Below are 25,778 nucleotides of genomic sequence, written 5' to 3'. Positions count from 1 at the left end.
TGCATGATTTGCTTAAAAACCACAGCTATTGACTTAAGAACTGCAATAAAAATGGGGTCCGTCACATGATAACTTGCTTAATAATTGAATCACTTAGCATCACACATTCTGGGAATGTATGAACAACAGAGACAACATTTGAACCTCGCTGTTATATTCAAATTATGCAATTCAAGTTATTTGTGGAACCAGAGGGCAGAATATGTTAAAATAGCCCTGTTCAAAGCTGTGTGATATTTGCAGTGTTCCCCACCCTTTTCCTGATTACTGATTTTCAATATTTATGTCTCCAAAATATGTTGAAGCACCTCAAAATTCCTTAGTAGCAATACAGAGCACTAGTTTAAGGGGGCTGATTCTAAATATTTATTTCAGATTTTTATATGCTTACATGTTAATCACAATAAAATATTTCTTGATTCAGATTACCCTAAATGAATAAATAAACTATATTTTAAGGATGAGGTTTTTTAAAAACCAAAATTTAGTGATGATATACTCCAATTCCATATCCATTCATATGGATCTACAAATCTTATGCATGTCTCGGTATCAGTGTAATTTCAAAAATAATAATAATTTATATCAGCCCATTTAAACTTGCCTTTCCATGTCAATAATGTATGCTTTAAAAACATTGAGAAAGATAATCTGTTTGAAGCTTTCCTTTTTTTTTTCTAATTTTAATTAGAAAATGTTTTATAGAATAATAATTTGAATAATTTTCCAAATGATATAGCCGTAAGCGGCTGACATACGACCTCAGTTAAGTAGTTATGTTCATCCCCAAATTTTCTAATACCTTCGCTACATGGAATAAAAAGAGCGCAAAGCTGCTTTGGAGCTCTCATCCAATGTTGTTTATTGGCACAAAACTACAACAGTGTCCATCTTCTCTCTTCAACATCTTGTCTCCCAGTATATTTAAGTAATGATGCCTCCTGGCCCTCCATTAACCCCATCCTAGATGCTTGACATTATATTTCTCCCTCAAAATACACGCAATCTCCCCCCCAGTTCAGATCAGTGTTGTTTCTCCTACTTGTACCCAAAATAGGAACCTGAGTTGATGTGAAACTGCAATTACACACATCACAAGCCCACACAGCATAAGAACGAGGAATTCTTTGCTGGTCCAACCGCTTTTCTCATTCCTGTAGGGCTAAGCAAGAACTTTGTCATATTGGGGGCTACGTCCAGAATATTCATATATTCAGCAAAATGGACGAGTAACATTGGCTATCCCACCATCTCGGAAAGTGAAAGGATTTGTTTGCATATCAGAAACAAAAACAAACCCCTTGCATATAGTGAATTAACAAGTTAGAGAAAGTTCCTTCTAATTTTTTTTTGGTGACATGTTTCGTTTTACTCTTCGAGAGGACCATTCAGACATGTACTTTTACCACGATGTTCTTGAAGCAGTAAATTATCTAATCCAGAAAAAGCTTTGCAAGTGGATTCTGGTGCATTGTTATTAGATGTGCAAGAATTCTCATATATACTTATGGCCTTCATTTGAGACAGATCACAGATGGTAATCTGGAGATTGGAGAAAGGAAACTATGTGGAAGAAAATGCAGATTGCCCTTTGCATATAGCAGTGGTTCCCAAACTTGGCAACTTTAAGACTTGTGGACTTCAACTCCCAGAATTCTCTGCTGGCTGAAGAATTCTGGGAGTTGAAGTCCACAAGTCTTAAAGTTGCCAAGTTTGGGAACCACTGGCATATAGTAAAACCTGGAATATTGCTATCAGTTTCATGAGGATAGAGAACTTTTGTTCAATTTAACTCTGAAGCAGTTGGACAAAGGGTACTATATTCTACATTTAGGGTGGTTATAAGTGAGATTTTCATTGTGCAGTTGGGCTGCTTTATTCCCAGAATGCCTGATAGCACCATTAATGGGGGGGGGGGAACCAAGCGGTTTTAGGAAAATGAACAAATTATATTCTGTTCCTGACTTGTCTGCATGGTCTTTTTCAAGTATTTGCACTTAAAACTATAGTTGAATTTCCAGTTCCCTTACAAGATAAAAAAAAGAATAGAAGACATATTCTTTTCCTTTGATATCCTTCAGATCCCAGTTTGTTAAAAGTACATTTGTGATCAGCATTAAAGTGCACAGAAGAAAATTGACATCGTTTATGTTAACTATCTGACACATGGAGATATTGCTTTACTTGTTGTGTGGGAAACTCTGGTGCACAAATGAACAGCAACCCTGAGAAACAAACAAAGAGGAAGAAAGGGAGAAAGGCCAGAGTATGACTTACATATGTGGGTCTGTCTACTTCTGCATCCTGTGGGTCCCATTTGTCAGCTACCTGCCAGAGTACAAGCTGAATTTAGGAATTTGGCCTGAATGCATTTCATTCCGTTCATATACTGCTGCTTTGCAGGCCTGCCAGTAGAGCATTTTTTTAAAAAAATAATGTGGCATCTGCCAGGCCTGCAACGGTTCCTCTAAGAATCTTTGGCCTGCCACACTCTCATTAAGGAGGAGGGGCGGAATAGCAAGGGGTAGAATGTTTTCAAAATAAAAAATTCCTTTCTAGAAGCTCAAGGTTATTCTTTGTCTCCGTACCTTGGCACCTGACCGGAACCAGCTGGGTGGAGATGCCAGGTAGAAGAAGAAGATTGGACCAGGTGATGGATTTGTGGGTGTGGGGACAAGATCATGAACTTTCAACTGGGTGGAATCCCAGGAAGTTTCAGAATTGGGATTCCATAGCTCGATGCCAACATGTCTGTTTTATTAAATTGGAACTTTAAGGATAGCTCTGCCTTGGACTCTGATTTAATTCTGCATGATATTTGGAACGCTGACAGCATCACTGATTCCCATCATTCTTTAGCATGGACAAATTTCATGCTAGCTGAGGAATTGTGGGAAACAGCCCAGTATATGCAATTTGTGGACGACTGTATGACATCCCCTAAGTTGTGTCTTAATTGACTGGTGATTTTCAGCTGTCTCATAATAGGTTATTGTTATTCCAGATACATATCCAGGAGAGAGAATCCAACATCATTAGCAAAAAAACAAAAAGAACCCAGAAAACAGTCAAGATGGACACAGAACAAAGAAGCCATCCCTGCTTGAGAGAAAATCCTTTTCCGGACATGAGAGCTGGCCAACTTGATGCATGCTATGGGCCTTGTGGCTGGTTTGATACCTAGAACGGTATCCATTATCCCACCAAAGTGCTTTTTCTTTTTCTCTGCCTTCCGCCATTTTTAATTCTTTCCCCAGTTATAGTGCTTGGTTAATATCAAGATTCAGTCTTTCTCTCGCTGCTTATTTAACCCAAAAAAAATGTCCGTAGGAGAAGTATGGCCACATAGACCATTGTATCCTGCTCTGCAGAGTTGGTTCAGTTCTTCACAGCATATCTTCCATCAGGGTGGCAAGATGAGATGGGAACCCAGCTATACATGCATGTGACAGTTTGCAGCTGTGGACTTGGAATCTCACTCTTGGAGGTATAATACACATGCACAGTCTTTATGCTACACAATGTGGGGAAGTGCAGGCTTCTTTGTGTGTGTGTGTGTGTGTGTGTATGGTTGGGATCATAATACATTGAGATTCCCATGAGGTGTAGCATTTTGGTGCAATAGACTTTTTTGTCTTTTTCTTTGAAAGTGCAGTTTCCAAGAGACAGAACAGGTTTTGGGAGAGAAGGAGAGAGACAGAGAAAAAGTGGCAACTGGGGTTTTGGGGAAGCTTTCAGGCTCCAATCCACCCCAGTGATGTCATGGCTTAGCCAGGAGATAGAAAAATTGTTGGAAGCTTTGTTGATTCTGTCTCTTTTTTCCCCCTTTTCATTTCCCTCTTTAAATCTTGCAAGCATCCATGAGTCATTGCTCTAATCACTCCACAGCACTTTTCTCAACTATGCTGGGGACAGAATTAATTAAAGAGGTTTTCTCTTTCTTGAGAGACCTAAACCTTGAGGACTAGATTTTCTGAGTTTTTTGGCTGTACATTCAGCCTGCAACTCATCTGTCCGCCCTGGCTACACTAATGTAGGAAACCTACGATTTCACCATTAGATTCTTCTTCCTTTCCAAAGCTGAGTGCCAATGTCCTTAATTCCTTTCCTGCTCTAGAATCTAAAGCTTTCTTCAGTTCTACAGTTAAGATAACAAAAAATAGGAGTCTTAGCTCATCCTTGTTCACAACTTCAGAGACAAGAGGTTTGGTATTGTGAAAACTATCTAAAGGGTAAAAAACCCACCCCCATAGCTGGGATATGTTCCTGAGTACCCCAGAGATCCATCTACTATGACCCAGTTTTCCCTGCATTGCTCTACTGTTCTGAAGTTGCATAGCATCTGGGATCCACTTCATCTCCTCTATGGCTTTGACTGCTGGGGGTATGGGAGTTGGGCAGGCACCTCTTACGTAAGAACTTCCTGTGTTGGTGGGTATCAATGTCACCCCTAAAAAGAAAGCTGATTCCCTCTGATCTTCTCTAGGTTGCAGCAACAGGGTGGGGTGGAACACTGAAGAGCCCATCCCCAGATCCTAAACAAGACTCTGTTGATCAACAGGGACTCCAGAAAGAGAAAGGACCAGCAACCCCACCCCAGCCTCCGCTTACAAGGAGGAGATCTTGACAGTCTCGTGAAGAAGGTATGGAGGGGAAAGGCTGGAATTGCGTATGGGTCCACCAGGGCCTCTAGGTGACGGAGGCTGACTGTCATCTGGTGTGTTGGCAGGAGGCGTGGGGATGCAGATAATGGCTGCTGTGAAGTCAGTGGTGTCACAGTTCAGCTTCAAGTTGTCATGGGTTTTGGCATTCAAGTTGGAGCGACTAGAGAAGCAGAAGACAAAGGAAAGGAGAGAGAAATTATGAATGCAGAGGTCATCCCAGCCTCAAAGTATGAGATTCTTTATTACAATCAAAGACTTTCCAGACATTGCTGAACAATAACTCCTTGCTCTCATGGCCAAATGCTGAAGAATGCAAATAAACTTACCCATATCTGGATGCACAGCGATGGGCTGAACCACAAAAATTCCTAACAAGTATTTAAAACTAAACAAAATGTGCCTGTTGTACAAATGAAATTACTCCAGACAATATATTTCTGAGGCTGTTGAGTGAACTTTAGTCTTCCTTATACAGCTGGGGTTACAAAGGTCTATGAGAAAACACTGATTCTCCCAAAGAGCTGACGCCAACATTTTAATTATTTTGAAATATCTTCATCTTCGATAATTTGTTCCCTGTCCAATCCTTGGGCAGTTTCTTCAGCTGCTTATAATCCATCAGCAAATAATTAACAGTTCCATTTAGTGTATATTTAATGATAAACATCCATTATATTTCAGAGACAGCCCAAAAGCAAAGCTGCTTTAACTTCAGTTTGCTTTTATTCTTTCAGTCCCCCTTAGTAATTGCTTTTTTAAAAACACATTTTATTAACTTCCCAAAAGAAAAAGAAAAATCATAACAATAAAACAATTGCAGGCAAAAATTTAAAATTAATATGTGATATATTTCAAATGATACTAAAACACATGGCTTGATTTACAGGATGATCCCTACAAAGACTTCAATCATATTTGGAAAGGAGGAATGGGAAAAAGGAGTAGGGGAATGCTCATGCTGAGATAAATGATAGTCTTGAAGGAATATATAGATTAGCAACTGGATTCACAATGTCTGCTAAGCAAATCACTTTGTAGCTGTAAATGAAAATATTCTACACCAACAACATTTCTTAACAACATTGTTGGATCAGCAGCATTTTCGGATTTTGAGACAGTTGAGATTGTAGAACAACTTGTTAAAGAACTAAAAAAACATACCATTTATTCTTATAGTTATTGATAATTCAATTTGATATGCAGATGGTAAGAAATGAAAGGAATAAAAATTAGAGGTTTCTATTTTGCCTGGTTCCACCACAAAACCGCGGTGGAATAAAGCGCGCTCGATGAAAGCGCGTACGTGGCGTCATCACAGCGCAACGAAAACATTGCGCTGTGAGCGGTAAATTTAAAATTAAAGCGAAAACCTTACCCTAACCCCCCCAAACCTAACCCTAAACCTAACCCTAAACCTAACCCTAAACCTAACCCTTAATCTAACGCTAAACCTAACGCTAACCCTGAACCTAACCCTAAACCTAACCCTAACGCTTAACGTAACCCTAACCCTAACCCTAACCCTTAACCTAACCCTAACCCTAAACCTAACCCTTACCTTTATGTGAATCGGCTTGCTTTAATTTTATTTTAATTTTATTTTAATTTATTTTTAATTTTTTTCGTCGCGCTGCTGATGACGTCACATACGCGCTTTCGTCGGGCGCGCTTTATTCTACCGCGGTTTTGACGGGTCACGATTTTGCCTAGACAATGGAGAGTTTCTTCACTTCTATAGCAAGAGTATCAACGGATCTTAAATGAAGACTTATATAACAAAAAATATTTTTTACAATTTATTGGACTCCACTATGTTTGTATAGAAAAGACTAAAATGTAATAAGGATAATGTTTTTTTTTAAAGCATGGTTTTACAATGTCCTTTATTTACTAAATGTTGGGAGAAAGCAGTGGATTATACAAATATGACTTGGACAAAAGTTAAAATTTTCAGAGGATAATATTTCTTGAATTACATACCTACGACATGAAATTTGACAAGTGGACAATGTAAATGGCCATTCCTGGGGCCAAAAGACATATTGTAGTATTGAAAAGATAAATGTGTGGCCCTTTCACAGGATTGAAGAACCTGATTACATTTGCCACCTTGGAGCAGATCAACTATAGTCTTTGTATGGCTAAGTATAATGAGATATGGAACTCATTTTTATAAAATGCAGTAGGCAAAAAATAATGGTTTATACAAATGTATTAGAAATTAATATATACTTGAATAATATTTTCATTAGATAAGTTTAGACATTGTATATTGTAACTGTTAATGATATATGTTTTCTTTTTTTCTGTGATATTTTTTAACTTTTTAAAGCACTTTTCATGTATTCTTTCCTTTGAGAAGGTATCAATAATAATTACCTTTGTGTTTTATTTCTGTTATTTTTAAAAACAATAAATAAAAACAAATCATTTTGGGCGTAGCACAGTGCATGCAATCAGCCTCTGTGAAGGGAATTTCTTTTACTAAATGAAAGTCATTTGAACTACTGCGAATTATAGCCCAGTTCCACTCCAACAAGGAAGAGACCAACTATTTAATAGAATACAAGAGTGGCGTGAGGGAATTGGAACGATACACATCCTTATCCGATTCCTGCCTTTTCTTCATAAATATGTAGCACCCAATCTTTCATGTGGCCTGTTCCCCTTGTCCTGGCAGAGGAGGTATGCTGTGGGTCAGCCCAATTATTCCAGCTGGCTGAATCCAGGAGGAGGGCCCTCTCTGCTGATGCTCCTGCCCTCTGGAATATCTTCTCCCTCACCCACCCCCTTTTTGCGGTTGACCCCAACCCTCCTATCCTTTCATAAGAGTCTAAAGACCTGCCTCTAGTTGGTTTGAGGCAGTGGTGGGATTCAAATAATTTAACAACCGGTTCTCTGCCCTAATGACCAGCTGGGTAGGCGGGGCTCAGTGGTCATGTGACTGGGAGGGCATGACCAACTCAACATCACTCAGGTCGATGGGCGCTGCGCCTTAGCTGTTACAATGCAATAAGGGTTTACCGGAGTGGCAGTTTCTGTAAGCAGAGCAATAAAGATTAGACTAGAATGTTTCCTTCCTGCCTTCCTTACAGGATTAGCCCTGTAGAGTGGGAAAAAAACAAAAGGAGATTTCTTCCAACAACTAATTCTCCAAACTGCTTAGAAAGTTAACAACCGGTTCTCCCGAATAGGTGCAAACCAGCTGAATCCCACCACTGGTTTGAGGGAACAGCACAGTGGAGGTGGTTGATCGAGTAACAACAGGTCCCACCTCCTCCCATTCCACCCTGCCCTCCCCATGTATCCTTAGGATTTTAATCTTTGGCTTTAATTTATGTTTTAATGTAGATATATTTTTATGACTGTAAGCCGCCTAGAGTTAATTTCTGCTAAGTTGGACGGCCATTAAATTTTATAAATAAATACATCTGAATCAAATGCTTATACAGTATCTTGTGAACGCCCTAACTAATAGATTTTCCATATTTTGACATGGCTATTATGGTGGGTCAGGGGTGGGTTTCAACCGGTTCGCGGCGGTCCCCGCGAACCGGTTGGTTGGCGAACCCGGAAGTAAGTAACTTCCGGGAACGGCGAAGGGCCCGCCCGCCCGCGCTCCTTACCCGGTTTTGACGAGTTCTGCGCTTCCACGCATGCGCAGGACGCATACAGCGCCTGCGGGATGATCCTCCAGGAGCAGCTGGAGCATCGCACAGATGCTAGTACGCATGCGTGCACTGCGCGCGTGCACGAGGACGCCGCCGGCCCCGTTCCAACCAAACCAGTTGGAACGGGGTGAGAAACCCACCCCTGTGGTGGGTCAATCATTTGAAAGGAAGATTCTATTATTTGATCTTCTTTAAAAGACCAAAAAAAACCCCATAAGTGATTTAATGGATGTGTGCTGACAGGGAGGGAGTGATGAAGGAAGAAAAGAGGGAAGGAAGGAAGGAAGGAAGTCATTGCAGGGAAACTAAAGAGACGAATACCTCTGAGGTAAATTTTTCACACCTATTGTGTGCCACTCAAGTATCAGAGGTTTTCATGGAATGAAAACTTGCCTCTGAAGGCTTCCTGTCTGCACTGCTTTTCTTTCACCAGCGGTGCTTTCAAAGGAAAATTATTCTTAGTCATGCGTGAGCATTTTAAAAGCTCAGCCAGGGCTAAGGAGGTGCATCTTTCAGCAGCTACAGAATGTAATTCTTTCCTCATGATGTAACCCGATTTCAGAAATGTCCACTAAGGGATTTAACACTTTTGTTTTTCTTTACCTCTCTTCATTTTGTAACTTTTTCTTTATACAATTTTGCATTTATCTGTTTCACTTTGTATAAAACGTATTTAATACTCGCTGTACCCGGCCACGCGTTGCTGTGGCCCAGTCTGGTTAATTTGAAAGAAAAGAAAAGAGAAAGCGCAAGTTTCTAATATGTTTAATTTCACAATGCTTGTGGGTATACAATATTTTTTTGTTGTTCCATTGTCTGGGCAGATATAGAGATTGTCTGGTTTGCCGACTCTAGAACATGCAACATATAATTGTCCATGTGAGAAACAATTTTCAATTGCTGGAAAGCAATAGCAATAGCAGTTAGACTTATATACCGCTTCATAGGGCTTTCAGCCCTCTCTAAGTGGTTTACAGAGTCAGCATATCGCCCCCAACAACAATCCGGCTCCTCATTTTACCCACCTCGGAAGGATGGAAGGCTGAGTCAACCCTGAGCCGGTGAGATTTGAACAGCCGAACTGCAGAACTGCAGTCAGCTGAAGTAGCCTGCAGTGCTGCATTTAACCACTGCGCCACCAAAGACATTGGACCAGGCACATTTACCAACAGCATGCAAAGAAAGAAACATTCCCAGGGTGGATCCCTCCGGGCAGGGTCATGCCGTTGCCAGCAGCGGCAAGGTTCGTAGGGTCTTGCCCACCTGGCGGGCCCTGCCATTTGCTGCACTGGCCATGGGTCCCCCGGCAGAGGCAGCCCCCGCATGAAAGTGAGCCACGGTGGCCCCTGCAAGAGCCGCCACGGAGGACGCTCCTGCAGCCCCCAGCCTGGCGCCCTCCAACCTCCCCGCGATGGGCAGCCTCCAGAACGACGGGCTGGATGGGGCCCCTCTGGACATGGGCAGGGGGACCCCAGCATGGGAGGGAGGCTTGGGGTGTCCCCCGTGGGTGTAGTGGGGTGGCAGATGGCTGCTGCTGTTGGTCAGGCCTGGGGCTGCTGGGCCAGACGAGGCTGGTTGGGGGAGACGGCGCTGGGGCTGTTGGCCTCGTGGAAGTTGTTGAGCGTCTCCTCGAAGGAGCTGTGCTCGGGCTCCCCCAGGTTGGTGGCCCGGGAGAGCGAGACAGCCAGGATCTCGGAGGAGGAGATGTCCTCGGTGTGCGACTTGTCCAGGTCATCCTAGCTCTCCATGTCTTCAGCGATGCTGTTGTTAGAGCTGAGGCTGGCCGAGATGTGCGCTGGGGTCATGCTAGTGATCTGGAAGGCACTCTTCTTCTTTAACTGGGCACCCACCGGACCCCCGACACCTCCTCCTCCCTGCGAGAGCAGTGCCAGGCTCTGTGGCGCCCTGGGATGGCAGGAGGAGCCTGAGACAGAGGCGGCGGCCGGGGGAGGCAGCGTTGGCTGGGCCAGCAGGCCGGGCGGGAAGTCCTCCAAGCCGGCGCCGCTGCTGCAGCTGCCACCCCACCAAAGCAGCATCGTGTGCTATGCCATCTTCTTCCTCTCCTGCGCCTCCGCCACTGAGTCAGGCTGCTGCTGCTGCATTGGGGCCGGTGGGAGGAAGGCCTGCCACCGCCACCGACGACTCCCTCAGCGCTGGCCCGGCCGGGCTGAGGAGGAGAGGAGGAGGAGGCAGCTGTCACCCCCAACCTGGCTGCCCTCAGTGGCCGCAGCGAGAGGAAGTGGCCGGCATCCCCTGAGGAGCAGGAGGAGGAAGGAGCTGCCCCTGGCAACGCAAATGCGAGGCAGCCCCTGCCGGCCACGGCCCCATCCAGAGACGGCACTGCCCTGCAGCCACTGCCTCACAGGGCACCCAGTGGCCGCCCCAGTCCCGCTACACCTCAGGCTGACACCGCCGCTGCCGCCCTGTCGGAGCCGACTTGGCAAGGCCATAGCTGGCTTGCTGTGAGGTGGGGTGGAGAGCGCGCGTGGCTGGCCAGGCTGAGGAGACGCTCTGCCTCCACCTCCTCTGGAGCTCCGCTGGGCTGGGTGGGGCGAGGCTGGCTTAAAGGCGGGGGGAGGAGGCCGAGGGATGGCGCAGGCACCACCCCCCCAGACAGTAAAGGCCCGGCGAGAGGGGAGGGGAGGGGAGAGAGGGGGTGGCCGAAGGGCTTCAGCTCCCCTTGGCGGAAATGGCCGAAGTTCGTCAGAGGAGGGGCGGCCAAGTCTTAAGCACTCATTTTACTTCTTAAAACCCCTGAACTCTATGGAGCAATTCTTCATCTACTTTTGGAATACAGCCTTGCTGAGGTAAATCAGGTTTGGCATTCAAACAAAAAAAAAACACACACAACTCTGAGTTAACCTAATGTGTACATGCCAAGTTAGGGCAATGATTAGTAGGCCTCCTTTCTAATTCTAAGCTAATGACTTTGGTGACTTTTGTTTCGGTACTATTCCTCTGGTGTTGCCATTTTTCTACCAGGCGGTGGCAGAAGAGCCATGATTTCAAAGTATAAGCCAAGTGTTAGGCTGCAGGTCTCCAACAGTGTTGAATTCAGTTCCTAAGTGCTAGGCTTAATTTCAGCAAGACTCATGTTTCTTACTCACGCCTATTTATGTGAGCCATTTGAAGCCTGAGGAAGTCCCGACATTTCAAGGTCACCTGATGGGACCCTTTCATGTGGCACAGACTGTTTCCCAAACCAAAATGACTGAACTGTATTGGTGGACAATGGACACAGGGTGGCCCAGGGGGAGTTTAAGGGGGAGTTTAACTAGGTTACCTTTTGCACCAAAACCTCAGAAATGGCTTTGTGTTTTCTGTACCTATATGGATCTATCGGTAAAGTAAAATCTTGGTAAAATAATGACCCAGGAGTTTATTTTGCTGTATATGCCAATGGGACAGTTGACTCTTGATTTTTGGTTCGGTACTCTTGGTGTTGCTACCTTTCTACCAGGAGATGGCAGAAGATCCATTATTTCAAAAAGCTGTAAGAGACATGAGTCTTGCTGAAATTAAGGAATTGAATTCAACAATTTTGGAGACCTGCAGCCTAACATTTGGCTTATCATTCATATATTAGGTTCATCTCAGCCACCTTCTTGAGTTGCTGACCATGTCTCCTGCTGATCTGCCTCTTGGGTACTGTTGCTTCCATATTTCAGACCCCAAGAAGGTTTCCTTGGTCTTCAGTTTTTCCACATCTGCCCATTTTTTTCCTTCAGCCCTTAGGCTGCTACAGAGGTGGGTTCCTACCAGTTTGCACCTATTTGGTAGAACCGGTTCATCAAATCTACCAAACCGGTTAGAAGAGGTTCCACCAGTGGACCCGGAAAGCAGGCCACACCTACAGAAGAGGTTCCAAACTTTTTTGAAACCCACTACTGGTCCTTGAATATGATTATTCTACACTATCATGCTCCTATTTATAAAACTCAGTGCCTCTGTGAAAGGTAAGGATGACTACTGCGTTTGTGGTGCAATCAGAACATTGCGTATGTTGAAGTTGTTTTAACGCAAACCAAAGATGCCTTTTAAAAAACAAGTTTACGTCATATTCTTATGCATGCCAGTGCTGTGTGTGAGGTAATTTAAGGTGGTTCTGACAAGTGTCGTCGGCAGCTTCATATCCGGTCACATGGGTGGCAAGCCACTCGCATCCGGTCACATGGGTGGCAAACCACTCCCACAAAGGAGGCCACACCCACAGAGTAGGTTCGAACAATTTTTGAAACCCACCACTGGGCTGCTGTTATCCTTGCACCCATCCAGCATCCATTTTACAGCTGGGTGTGCATTCTTCTGCCTATCTTTGCCCATTTCGGTATATGAAAGTTGGTTTCTTCCATTTTCTATGCAGTAGTTCAATTATATTACGGCTAATTCTTTCTCCTTTGAATGTCCAGTTGCATCAGAGCAGCTGAATCAATTACTGCAAGGAGGGGGAGGTGAGGGGGAGAGAGATCACATTTATAGCAGTCAATCTGCAGATACTTAACTCATCCTTTTGACTGACAAGCTCTTCATTCTGTTGGAAGATTCAACAGAAATAGCACAACCGGAGCCTAGAGCAGTAATCAAAAGCCATCTAGTTCTGACACAAAACACCCATGACTGAATGCTTCTCCCCAGTGAATGCTTCTTCTGGCTCTTCCAGATGCTGATGCTGTGCCTGCTTTCCTTTTTCTTGCTGAATGGGTGCCAATAAGCAGACAGCCATTCTCTCTATCATTTCCTTCAGATAATGGAAGTGGCTTTTATCTTTCTTCTCTAAACTTCTTTTCTCTGTGCTTGCACTGTCCAGCCTCTTTCAGCCTTTCCTACAGACCTCTTTCCATTCAAACCCATCTATCAGTTCAGCTTCCCACAGATCCATCCTTGAAACAGGGATGTTTATTAAAATTGTGTCCATGGGATATTTGGTAACTCCTTTAGTCAAACATTTTTTCCCCCTTTTTGGTGACATAGTCAACTAAAGTACCATCCCATCCCCTCACTTGTTAATGCAACTCAATCTTAAATCTGCACTAAGCCTTAGATTCTCAGCAGGAGTGAATCTTCCCAGGAAAATGGAGTGAGTTACGTGGAGAAGGGGAAAGCCTCTCTCCACTTTTGATCTCATCTTTCATCAGTTATAGACAGATCACTGCTCTAAATGGAGCTTCCCAGAATGCCCTTTGGGTACTGGACTTCAGTTCTTATCATTCCCACCCAGACCCACTGATCCCAGACTCCTAGGAAAAACTCCTATATCTGTTATATCTTCAAACAAGAAAGGCTTCAACAGGTCGTGTGTATAAAGTAGGAAGGAGCTAGCACAGTAAAGACAAGCTCCAGCTTGGTTAAGAATGAGCTACGGTTTGTTTAACCATGCTTTTCCTGAATAAACCAACATTGGAGAGGTTCACAAAACAAACCATTATGGTTTTGACACTGCAATGGCTGAAGTCATACAATATACAAGCCTTTAGGGTTCATGAATCACAGTAGTTGGGTTTATGCAGCGCATTAAGCCAAGGCTTAATTGAGAAAATGTATATGGCTGCCCAAAATACTCTCACCGACTCCAAGAAGCTTACAAAGATAAAAGCCCAGTACAGAAACCAATATTTCCCAGGCAACAAAAAAGCAGACCAGCCAGTTGATGGTTTCATATTATCCTGGGCTTTGCAGGCCTATTGGCAGAACCAGGTCTTTACGGCCTTGTAAAATAGTGTGAGAGTGGGAGCCAATCTTATCTCTGTAGGGAGGGAGCTACTACAGAGAAGGCCCTTTTTCTTGATTCCACTAAATGGCCCTCTTAGGATAGGGGACCCATGGTATTCCCTGCCTCCCAGTGGTGGGTTTCAAAAAATTTTGGAACCTACTCTGTGGGTGCGGCCTCCTTTGTGGGTGTGGCTTGCCGGCCATGTGACCTGGTGGGAGTGGCTTGCCAGCCATGTGTTTTCTTTCTTTCTTTCTTTCTTTCTTTCTTTCTTTCTTTCTTTCTTTCTTTCTCTCTCTCTCTCTTTCTTTCCTTACTTTTGTCTCTTTGTTCCTTTTTTCTTTTAGTTCTCTCTCACTCTTTTTCTTTCTTTTTTCTTTCTTTATTTCTTCCTTTCTCTTTCTCTCTCTCTCTTTCTCTTTCCTTACTTTTGTCTCTTTGTTCCTTTTTTCTTTTAGTTCTCTCTCACTTTTTCTTTCTTTTTTCTTTCTTTCTTTCTTTCTTCCTTTCTCTCTCTTTCTCTCTCTCTCTCTTTCTCTTTCCTTACTTTTGTCTCTTTGTTCCTTTTTTCTTTTAGTTCTCTCACTCTTTTTCTTTCTTTTTTCTTTCTTTATTTCTTCCTTTCTCTCTCTTTCTCTCTCTCTCTCTTTCTCTTTCCTTACTTTTGTCTCTTTGTTCCTTTTTTCTTTTAGTTCTCTCTCACTCTTTTTCTTTCTTTTTTCTTTCTTTCTTTCTTTCTTTCTTTCTTTCTTTCTCTCTCTCTCTCTCTCTCTCTCTCTCTCTTTTTCCTTACTTTTGTCTCACTCTTTTTCTTTCTTTTTTCTTTCTTTATTTCTTCCTCTCTCTCCAGAGTTGGGGCCATCTAGATATCCTAGGCCCGTGATGGCGAACCTATGGCACACGTGCCAGGGGTGGCACAGAACCCTCTCTACGGGCACATGGGCCGTCACCAGCTGCTCTTTGGGTTTCCAGCATGCACACACGCTGGTCTTCACGGGTGCTAGAACGCCGGAAAACAGCCTGAAAAAGGTCCCCTAAAACAGCCCACAAACCAGTGGTAGGTTTCAAAATTTTTTAGAACCTCTTCCGTAGGTGTGGCCTGCTTTGTGGGAGTAGTTTGCCAGCCATGTGACTGGATGGGAGTGGCTTGCCAGCCATGTGACTGAGTGGGAGTGGCCAACTTGTAAATGTGGTGAAACTCACTTAACAACGCTCTTGCTTAGCAACCAAAATGTATCAAGTTACAAGAGCCTTGCACCTCTAACCCTTTAGAAAAAAAGCCCCAGGGGTGTTCAAACTTGACAGCTTTAAGACTTGTGGACTTCAACTCCCAGAATTCCTCCTCTCGCTCTTCATCTTAATGATGTCTGGACGGGCAGGGGGAGGGAGCTGGAACCGGTTCTAAAAGGCACTGTAGGTTTGTGGAACCTTTTCTATAGAAGAGGTTAGAACTAGCAGGAACCCACCCCTGCCACAAACAGACATGTGTGCGCCGGCCAGCTGCTCTTCTGGTTTCTGACGTGCACATGCACACTGGCCAGTTAGTCTTCAGAAGTGCCGGAGCTCTGGAAAATGGCCTGAAAACATCTCCAAAAACAATCTGAAAACGGCCCGGAAAATGCCAAAACCAGCCAAAAAAACAGGCATGTGCACGCTGGCCAGATGGTTTTCGGGTTTCTGGCACTCCACCGCACGCGCATGCATGCACATGCACAAGCGTTCCAGTTTGGGCACTCAGTGCTGAAAAGGTTCACCATCACTGCCCTAGTAGACCCTATGGGATGATTTCCCCCAGGACAGGTAAGACTCGGCAAGGTATTGTAGAACATGGAGTCCAAGTAGATGTGGGGCCATCAGATCCCTTTCCCCCTGCTCTGGCTCTGCTCTAGGCTATGCATGGGAATCTCCTGCCAGGAGTCCTGATCTGCCCCATAAAATAAGTGCCCAAAGCATAAGGTCTTATCCAGTGGTGGGATTCAAATAATTTAACAACTGGTTCTCTGCCCTAATGACCAGCAGGGTAGGTGGGGCTTGGTAGTCATGTGACTGGGTAGGCGTGGCCAAATCAACATCACTCACGTTGATGGGCGCTTCACCTTAGCTGTTACAATGTAATAAGGGTTAACCAGGGAGGCAGTTTCTGTAAGCAGGGCAATAAAGATTAGGCTAGAAACAACACCAGAATGTTTCCTTCCTGCCTTCCTTATAGGATTAGTCCTATAAAGTGGGGAAAAAGTAAAAGATTTCTTCCAACAACCGGTTCTCCAAACTGCTTAGAAAGTTACCAACCGGTTCTCTCGAATAGGTGCGAACTGGCTGAATCCCACCACTGGTCTTATCTTCATTTCCAAGGACCTGCCCCCATCTTATGGAGAAATAGTGAATTTTTCTGACACTCTAAGCTTCCATCCTCCTTGCAAGCACTGATTTACCTATAATTTATTATCTGCATTTCATTCGAAGCAATGCCCAAATGGGAGTATGTTCAAACGAGCCAGTTAAACCCCCATACAAAACTGTAAACTTTGAAAGATCAATTGGGATCACATCAACCACTTGACAATGAAATGCCACCTTCAGCGTGAAGGAAGAGGAAAATTGCAAATACAACATAGGTAATTATAGTAATTACCTTCGCGTATATTTTATTTCTTAGCCTGGCCCCATCAGCATCCATGGAGAAGGGGAAAGAAACACTGAAGATGGCACTAATGACTATATGATAGGTATCCTGCTGCTTTTTAATGTTCATCGTGATGCTATAAAGAGATACGGGGCTTCAACCACATGGTCATGGTTGACATCTTGATTTTTTTTTACCGTTTGATTTTTACCCAGTTCTTGTTGTGATCCCTGATTTTGGAATGTGATTCTGATTAGCAAACCATGGAATTGACCTTGAAGGCATCCAGAAGTCATTAGGACAAGAGGAGCAGCAAAAGTATCAATTACCAATTACCTCCCAAAGACCCATTAGATCACACAGGGTCGGCCTCCTCCGGGTTCCGTCCACCAGCCAATGCCACCTGGCTACCACCCGGGGGAGGGCCTTCTCTGTAGCAGCTCCGGCCCTTTGGAATGAACTCCCCGCGGAGATTCGGACCCTCACCTCTCTCCAGGCCTTCCGGAAAGGCATCAAACCTGGCTGTGCCGGCAGGCCTGGGGTTGATGAGTTCCCCTCCCCTCTCGACTTGTATGGCTGTATGACTCTTGTGTATTTTAATTATGTGTATTGTGTTTGTATCCCCTTTCCCCCCTGAGTTGTTCGCTGCCCTGAGTCCCTCCCGGAGAAGGGCGGCATACAAATAAACTAAATCTGAATCTGAATCTAAGCTTCGGGGAAAGCATGAAAAAGAAACTCGGACTGGTTCCCCGTGACTGCCTGGGACATAAGAGTGAGGGAAACACCACAGATTTGCACAATTCTGTTACTTCAACCTAACTTAATCAAATAGAGTTCCAATCACCTTGTGGAGCATGTTTCCTGATCTGGTCTACCTGCAGAGCAGAACTTTGGCATTCCATTCCAAAACAAAGTTGACCTGAACTTGAAAAAGAACGGAAAACATTGTGCTTTCACTGGAGGTGAAATGCTGAACTTTTAAGCTAATCTTCTCGTGTAGCAATAACACCAAAGTAGACCAAAGGTGTGGCAAAAATAGACCGAGGGGAAAAGTCCATAGGCACTAACATGTCACTTAAATTCTCAATTCACTTCCTCCATGTTGCCCTAGTCCAGGGGTGTCAAATTCAAGGATCCAGCATGCGGGGTGCTTCAATCTGGCCCATGGGGCCGCCTGGAAACAGTGAAAGACCAGCCCACGATGCCTCTGCCAGTGAAAACAGAACTCAGGAGGGCCACCCGTGGCTCTCCCGAGCTCTGTTTTTACTGGCAGAGGTTTGCGGGAGGCCATCGCAGCTGTAAACGGAGCTCGGGAATCTGTTTTAGCTGGCAGAGTACTCGGGCCACCACAGGCACCCCCAACACGAGTGATGTCGAGCTGTCCACACCCACCATGTCCATGCCCACCCCAGCCCCCCAAGGTCAAACACAACCCTGATCCGGCCCTCAATGAAATTGAGTTTGACATCCCTGCCCTACCCTAACCTAACTCAAACCCTAAACTTCTCGATCCAGTCTATCAATTCCTGTTGCCCAACCTCTTCCTGCAAAACCCAAACAAATTCTTTTTTAGTAAACTGATCATAAATGTCCTTTATGCTTCATCCTGTGGTAGATATGGTTGTACTTGACAGCATAGCTGAGCTGCTAGTTCAATCAGATCTACTGTATTATTAAACAAATCTGGTCATACTTATTAGCTGTAAAATCAGTTATGCAAGAGATGGAAGGGAAGCAGCTACGGCAATATATTATATTGCTATATATTCAATCATGCAGTCAGCTCGATGTTTAGATTGGACTTGGCATTTTTGTCCTCCTATCGACTCCTTCCCAAGGACCTGGGGTGGACAGATGTTCTTGTTTGATGGTATTATGAGATATTGTCACAGCTTTTTTTGCAATTGGGGATTTTTATCAATGCCAATGATGTTTAAGTGGTTCTCCGAGTGTTTTGGAATTGTACCCAAGGAGCCGATTCCTATTGATATCATTTTTGCTTTCTTTTGACACAGTCATTCTACTTCTATTTGCAGGTCTTTGTATTTTGTGATTTTCTCCAGTTCTGTCTCTTCTCTTCTGCTGTCTTCAGGTGTTTACTATCCGGACTTTTTTTTTTTTTAACTTTCTTATCTACAGTGAAGACAAGTAACATATCTACCATTGCAAAAACTTTGGTGGCCTGGAATTCAACTCATCAAATTACTAAATTTTAAATGGATATAATTTTTTAAAATTCAATTGCACTCTGTTCTAGGAGTATTCTTATTTCACCATGAAGTATTGTTACATACTCTGTAGATTGTCTTTGATCTTCAGGGAGGAAGGCAGAAATGGGGAACCAGTGGCACTCCAGATATTACCCAACTAAAACTCCCAGCAGCCCCAGCCAAATGATAATCATGGTAGATAAAGGGAATTCTGAAAGGCCATGAGGTGGTTTTTTTTTTCCATTTTATTTGTTTATATATATATGTGTGTGTGTGTGTGTATGTATGTAGTGTCATACCCCTGGTATGCCCAAATATGGGAGGAGGCATACTGCTTCCTTTCTCTGTCTATCGGCTCATCACAAGAGACCATCCAGACAGAAAGCCAATATTTTTACTGTTGCCTTTGTTACATTTGTGTTGTATTTGTGCTGATAAATAAAGGGAGACTAGTATAGATCTATTTCAAGCTATTTAGCTCTCATCAGCTAGCCATACCCTTATTGGGATTTGAACCTGTGCTGTATTACATATTAGGCAGTTGTGTTAGCCACTAAGCCACAAGGTTCTCCTCCTGTGGAGGAGAACCTTGTACTAATATATATATATTAGTACTAGTGAGACACAGTTTATATTACCAGTATTATCAATCTAACAAAAACCTGTGTGTCTTATACAGTCAGCATTGGTTGTCAGTGGCCCTTTAGGCAGGAAACGTCTGTGGATTAAATCTGAAAATGTTTGCCTAAAATGCTTTGCTACTGCGCTGAGTCTTTTCTCTGTACTGAATAGCTTTGGTAGCACATTTGAGCTGTGTCTCCCCCATCCTCACTCTCTCCGGCAGATAATAGATATGGTTTTTTTTGAGCATGAATAATGCAAGTGGAAGCAATCCTTTCTTCCCACTGGTTGGGTGTTAAAAGCTGTAGGCCTACTTCTTACCTCTGGGGGGCAGCACTTTTGTGGCTGTTCAACATATCCAGCTCTTGAGCACTGGCACGGCTGACAGACATGGTGGAGTTGGTGAGGCGGGTGGTGCGGCGCCTGTTGCGGCGGGGGCAGCAGGAGGTGCTTAGGATCCCTTTGCTTCCTTGCTGAGAGGAGAGAGAAGTGCTGCGGCTGGTGCGGTAACCCAGCGGCTCAGTCAGACAACAATCACTGTAGGTGTGTTCGTCGGTAAACTCATGACTCTGCATGTGGGTGAACGGGAAAAAAAATGCCAGGGGATGGGAAGAGAGAGAAGGAGAAAAATAATAATAGAGGTTGATGTGAGCGTGACCCGTCAAAACTGCACTTGACTAAGCTGCGCCCGATTAAACCGCGTTGCTGACGTCATCAACAGGGTGACAACAGCCAGCGCGGAGAAAGAAGGGCGCTTTAAATAGCGCTTTGAAAGCAAGCCGATTCAACTTAAGGTAAGGGTTAGGTTTAGGGTTAGGTTTAGGGTTAGGATTAGGTTAAGGGTTAGGTTTAGGGTTAGGTTTAGGGTTAGGTTAAGGGTTAGGGTTAGGTTTAGGGTTAGGTTTAGGATTAGGTTTAGGGGGGTTAGGTTTAGGTTTAGGTGTTAATTTTAGGTTTAGGGTTTACAGCGTGCTTCTGTCTCCGCGCTGTTGTCGCCCTGTTGATGACGTCAGCGACGCGGTTTAGTCGGGCGCGGTTTAGGGTTAGGGTTAGGGTTAGGGTTAGGGTTTTGTGGTGGAACCGATGTGAGTGGACAAACCTATTCTTACTCCCAAACGCCCCTTCTTCCGCAAGGGTGATCGTATCAGATTACTTAATTAATACTTCACCAGAGTTTTAGCAATAGCAATAGCAGTTAGACTTATATACCGCTTCATAGGGCTTTCAGCCCTCTCTAAGCGGTTTACAGAGTCAGCATATCGCCCCCACAGTCTGGGTCCTCATTTCACCCACCTCGGAAGGATGGAAGGCTGAGTCAACCCTGAGCCGGTGAGATTAGAACCGCCGAACTTCAGATAACAGTCAGCTGAAGTGGCCTGCAGTACTGCACCCTAACCACTGCGCCACCTCGGCTCGTTACTTTTTCCCTAAACACTTCCTTCACATCATGTGTAATTTAATACAATTCTATTATGGCCCCTTCACTTGCTTCTCTCCCCACTCCCCCAAGCTGAAAAGCCTCAAATATTGTAACTTTTCCTCCTAAGGAACTTGTTCTAACAGTTTTTAATAATTTGGATTACTTTGCTTTTGCATTCTCAGCTCAATACTCTTCCGAGAAATACTGACCGCAACTAAAAAAAAGACTATGAATAGGATATTAAGAATGGTGACACCATTAATTTGTATTAAGGCATTATGAGTCTAGCACTTTTATTATCAATTCCATTCCTGATGACTAAAAATATAGTTTCTGCCTTTTTTCCTGTGCTGAACTGACATTTTTATTGAAATAGTAATAAAACGCTAAGATCCCCTTCTTGGGTCAATTACTGCAAATTCAGCCAGCAACAGCTTTTTATGAAAAAAAAGGATAGCAGGAGGGCACCCAACACCCATCACTTGTCTTATTCCACAGTGAGTCTGTTACCTTATTGCCATTTCCCCAAGCCTGAAGAGAAATTTGTCCTTCATTGCTGCCCCTTCTTGTTTTAACTATCCTAGTAAATTAATGTTGTTGCAAAACATAATCGCTGCTCATTCCTGATTCATTAGTTGTCAACTAGAGCAGAAAAATATAGAACATACATTTGTAAACCTGTAGAATCAGTTCAGGCTGTCGTATCAAATCTATAGCAATAGCAATAGCAGTTAGACTTATATACCGCTTCATAGGGCTTTCAGCCCTCTCTAAGCAGTTTACAGAGTCAGCATATTGCCCCCAACAACAATCCGGGTCCTCATTTTACCCACCTCGGAAGGATGGAAGGCTGAGTCAACCTTGAGCCGGTGAGATTTGAACAGCCGAACTGCAGAACTGCAATCAGCTGAAGTGGCTTGCAGTGCTGCATTTAACCACTGCGCCACCTCGGCTCAAATCTAGGCAACAATATTCCCATCAAGATGAGTAATGTTAAGACAGTGATGAAATTCAGCTGACAAAATCAAGGCAAAACTCTGTCTCCACTAAGAGCAGATGAAAACAGGACCTTGGACAGCTCCATGCGAACTCTAGTTCAGTGTTTGTCAACCACTGCCGCGGCACACTAGTGTGCCGTGACATAGTGTAAGGTGTGCCGTGGGAAAAACACCCGCTATATAGTCAATATAGGCACAGAGTTAAATTTTTTTAACATTTTCTAATGGTGGTGTGCCTCGTGATTTTTTTCATGAAAAAAGTGTGCCTTTGCACAAAAAAGGTTGAAAAACACTGCTCTAGTTGATGTTTAAATTTTAAACTATATGGACATTATAATGCAGTTTCCGGAGTTATACTCAATGAAAGTGCGTCTATGCCGCCACCACCCCCCCCCCAGGTTCTAGGGGCTACAGTTCAGTCTTTCAAGACCTACATAGGATCCTAAGATTTCTGTCCTGTACTATAGTTTAATCATTAAACTATAATTTAATATTAAACATTAAAAGAGGTGTAATTGACTTAATTTTGCATTTTGCATCTGCTGGCAATCTGCACTTCAGTTATCCTTGTTGCAATAAAAAGTAACAAACATTCTATCAGAAGCAATGAAGCCATTATTGGAAGAGGGTGGGATCAGCCCTACAAAGTCACAGTGACAGGCCTCTCCCCTTTAATGTTGCTGGTTCTATTTAGGGTGAAGTTCTTCATGTTATATACACATTATATATCGGGGGGGGGGAGACTGCTGAGGAATAAGATCAGCACAGTTCCAACCTCTCCCTCAATAAGAAACCCTCAAGTATTTAGCAACAAAAGTCCCATTATTCCATCTGAGCATCAAAATCATAGCTTGCTATTTTGTAGAGCGTAAAGTGGGAAGATTGGCTCACAAGGTGTTGGACAGAAAGCAGATTTCATTTGTAAATACAAATGCAGGCTTCACCCACCAGTCCCGCTTCCGTTTCCCAAATTCCTTCCATTCCTCCCTTTTTCGACTACTCCCGTTTTTGATCCCATCTTCCTATTACTCACTGTAGTTTTCTCCAAGCAGTGCAAGAGATGGTGGTGCTGTTGTTCAAAAGCTGATCGGTTGCGCACCGCCAAGGCATGTGCATCAGGATCTCTGTCCTGATGGAGAAAGAAGATAAAGGCAGATGAGGTATCTGATGGACACGCCAGCACATTACCATTCCATTTCAACAATTGGCAGCTCCAGCTTGAATATCCACATATCTAAATGATCAGAGCCATCCATTGGACACGCAAGTAGAAATGTAAAAATGGGGGAAACCGCCTGAGTGCATGAGTTTTAAAACCTATTCAACTTTTAAATATATTTAGAGTATTGTAATTCAGATTGCAAGAAGGGTGGATGAGTATCTGAGTGCCTTCCATTGGAAAAAAAAAAGCTTTCTGCATTTAGAAAACTATACTGCAGGGTTAGGGTGTGGCTATATTTGTCTTCTCTAATGGACTACCTTTCTGTCTACAGGGAATTGATATTTTGCAAAGTAGGAAGCCTTCCAACAAAGAATACTCCAGTTGCAATATAAAGCCGGGAGCTTATTTAAAATTGGAATTGAGATTAGAACATTTGAGGAGTACTGGATTAGACTTTTCAAGTCATTTTTTTTTAAAAAAATATTTACTTACTGTTCATATAATATATCACAAACAAGATAAACAGGTAATTTAAGAGTAGGCTTCTATGATGCCTAGATCAAAGATCTATTAGCCAAGATCAAAGTATTGATCAGCAAAGGGGGAAAATTAGCAATCAGAACAGAAACCAAGTGGTACAAGACTTGACTGCAATGTAGGAGGCTGCATTTTTGCAGTCCTTGACATTTCCAAACCTTCTTCAAGGACAGTCTGACTCATAGAATATTTGGAAAACACCAAAGCATGAATGACAGCAGTTAAGTTCATTGTACCACAGGAGACACAGAATCTGAATCACCTAAAGCTGATAGAAAGACATGAGGATAACAGTAGCCCCTGAAAGTCCAGGAGTTATGAATTGGGTCCTTTGACAGAACAGGAGACCATCCAGAGTAGCTGTTTCTTTCAGCCAGTCTTCCTCTATCCTTAACAATGAATGGGTTCAAAACCTAATAAACTATTATTTGTTTTAGTTGCTGTTTGTTGAATACATGAAAATGGGCTAGGTAAACAGCAATGTATGTGCTCACCCAAGCCAACACAAAACAAATTATTTCGTAGTATAATGCAATGCTTGAAACCGAGCCTTTGTTTTATTTGGACAGCACTTTAATTAAATTGCTCTCATTAATGAATGGGACTTTGCGCAAAAGAAGCTCGCAGCTTCCCTTAGATTTGATGAGAAGGAGAAATAGAGACGGGAATCTTGGACATAAATCTAAACCAAGTGCCAACATTTCCAATGACCCATTCGAGGGATTTTATGATTATATTAACAAGTGTGGCAGATAATAGAGAACTAGAATTATTCCCTGGGGAAGAGCATTCCAGCATTTGGTTTCCGAAAGTGACTCATGGTGGAAGCTCTGTTCTACGCTTGGCCCAAGGATGTGTAACTGTTGGCCCTGGGGATGAACATGGTACTCAGCCTAATTTCAAAAGCCCTCTGAAGACAACAATCACATCAACATCTCGTTTTGCCAGAGGTCTAGACTGATCATTTGCAGATTGTTTCTGAAATTAGGCTAAGTGCTGCATGCATCCCCATAAATAAAGTAAATAAAATGGGGAAATAGAAAAACAGACCAAGAGAGGGGGGGAAAAAACATTAACAGATGTGACAGAAAGCGAATGGCCAAGAAAGGGAAAGAGGGCTGGTATTGTATCTCCCATTCTTTTTCTCTCTCTCTTTTTTTTCCTTATCTTTCGGCAATTAGCTGTGTTTGGCTTAACATGCAGCTCTGGCAAATTATTCTTACCCTGATGGAATGCAATGGAGAGAATGTCTACAGCCCAGCTGTAGTCAACCCCAAAGATCAAAAGTTTGGGTTCATTTTGACTGCAATAACAAAAACGGAGCGTATTGGCTCAAGCAAGGAGGAGGAACCGCACATGTTTCCCATTCACACTGATCCTTGTTTTCCTTATCTAGGAAAAGGCAACTGGTTTAAGAAAACAACCTGTGCAATTGTCTTAAGGATGCCCAGCATGGAGAAAACTGAGGGCACCAAGGTGAACAGAGAATTGAGTTCATACCTCAAGGCCTCCATTCTGCTTGTACTGAAGATAAGCATTGGTAGTGCCACTCTTGGCCAGTCGTATTCGGGCCAGGCGAACTTTCTGTAAAGGGAGAAACACAGAGAACCATTTGTGGAATGTCACAGATAGTTGAGCTCCCCATGTCTATGATCTCCTCCTCCTCCTCCTCCTCTTCCTCCACATCTACCTGCTGAGCTCGTCGCTTATCTGCCCGCTGATTCTGGTGGTAGATACGGCTGAAGTTGGAAACAATGACAGGTACAGGAAGGGCGATGACCAGCACCCCACTTAGGGAGCAGATGGATCCAAAGATCTTCCCTGCAATGGTGCTTGGAACCATGTCACCATAGCTGCAAGAGATACGACAGTTACTGCAGCCCTTAAGCCATCTCACAATTGCCCAGATCAGCCTGTTACCCTCTGTCTTATAACACCCAGAAATGAACATATCACCTCCACCAACTAGTGCCTTTCAGATATAGCAATAGCAATAGCAGTTAGACTTATATTATAGCAATAGCAATAGCAGTAGACTTATATACCGCTTCATAGGCCTTTCAGGCCTCTCTAAGCGGTTTACAGAGAGTCAGCATATTGCCCCCAACAATCTGGGTCCTCATTTTACCCACCTCGGAAGGATGGAAGGCTGAGTCAACCCTGAG

At 43.6% G+C, this 25,778-nt stretch overlaps 1 protein-coding gene across 1 annotated transcript in view; it reads right to left on the bottom strand.

Annotated features, from left to right (window-relative positions):
- Positions 1 to 1,731: 1,731 nt before the first annotated feature.
- KCND1 (potassium voltage-gated channel subfamily D member 1) overlaps positions 1,732 to 25,778 on the bottom strand; it is a 67,455-nt gene continuing 43,408 nt past the window's right edge. Inside the window, exons 2-6 of the mRNA XM_087710782.1 lie at positions 25,304 to 25,466; positions 25,114 to 25,197; positions 22,948 to 23,043; positions 19,818 to 20,065; positions 1,732 to 4,824 (exon numbers count right to left, since the gene is read on the bottom strand). Coding sequence (XP_087566908.1) covers positions 4,608 to 4,824; positions 19,818 to 20,065; positions 22,948 to 23,043; positions 25,114 to 25,197; positions 25,304 to 25,466 — 808 coding nt within the window. The 3' untranslated portion in view covers positions 1,732 to 4,607. The remainder of the gene's footprint in view (positions 4,825 to 19,817; positions 20,066 to 22,947; positions 23,044 to 25,113; positions 25,198 to 25,303; positions 25,467 to 25,778) is intronic.

The sequence above is a fragment of the Thamnophis sirtalis genome, unplaced genomic scaffold (genome assembly GCF_051295495.1).
Source record: "Thamnophis sirtalis isolate CommonGarterSnake01/CBP01778 unplaced genomic scaffold, rThaSir2_p1.2 scaffold_3, whole genome shotgun sequence".
Lineage (NCBI taxonomy): Eukaryota > Metazoa > Chordata > Lepidosauria > Squamata > Natricidae > Thamnophis > Thamnophis sirtalis.
Note: the sequence above shows the minus strand (reverse complement) of the source record. Positions and strands in the feature narration are given on the sequence as shown.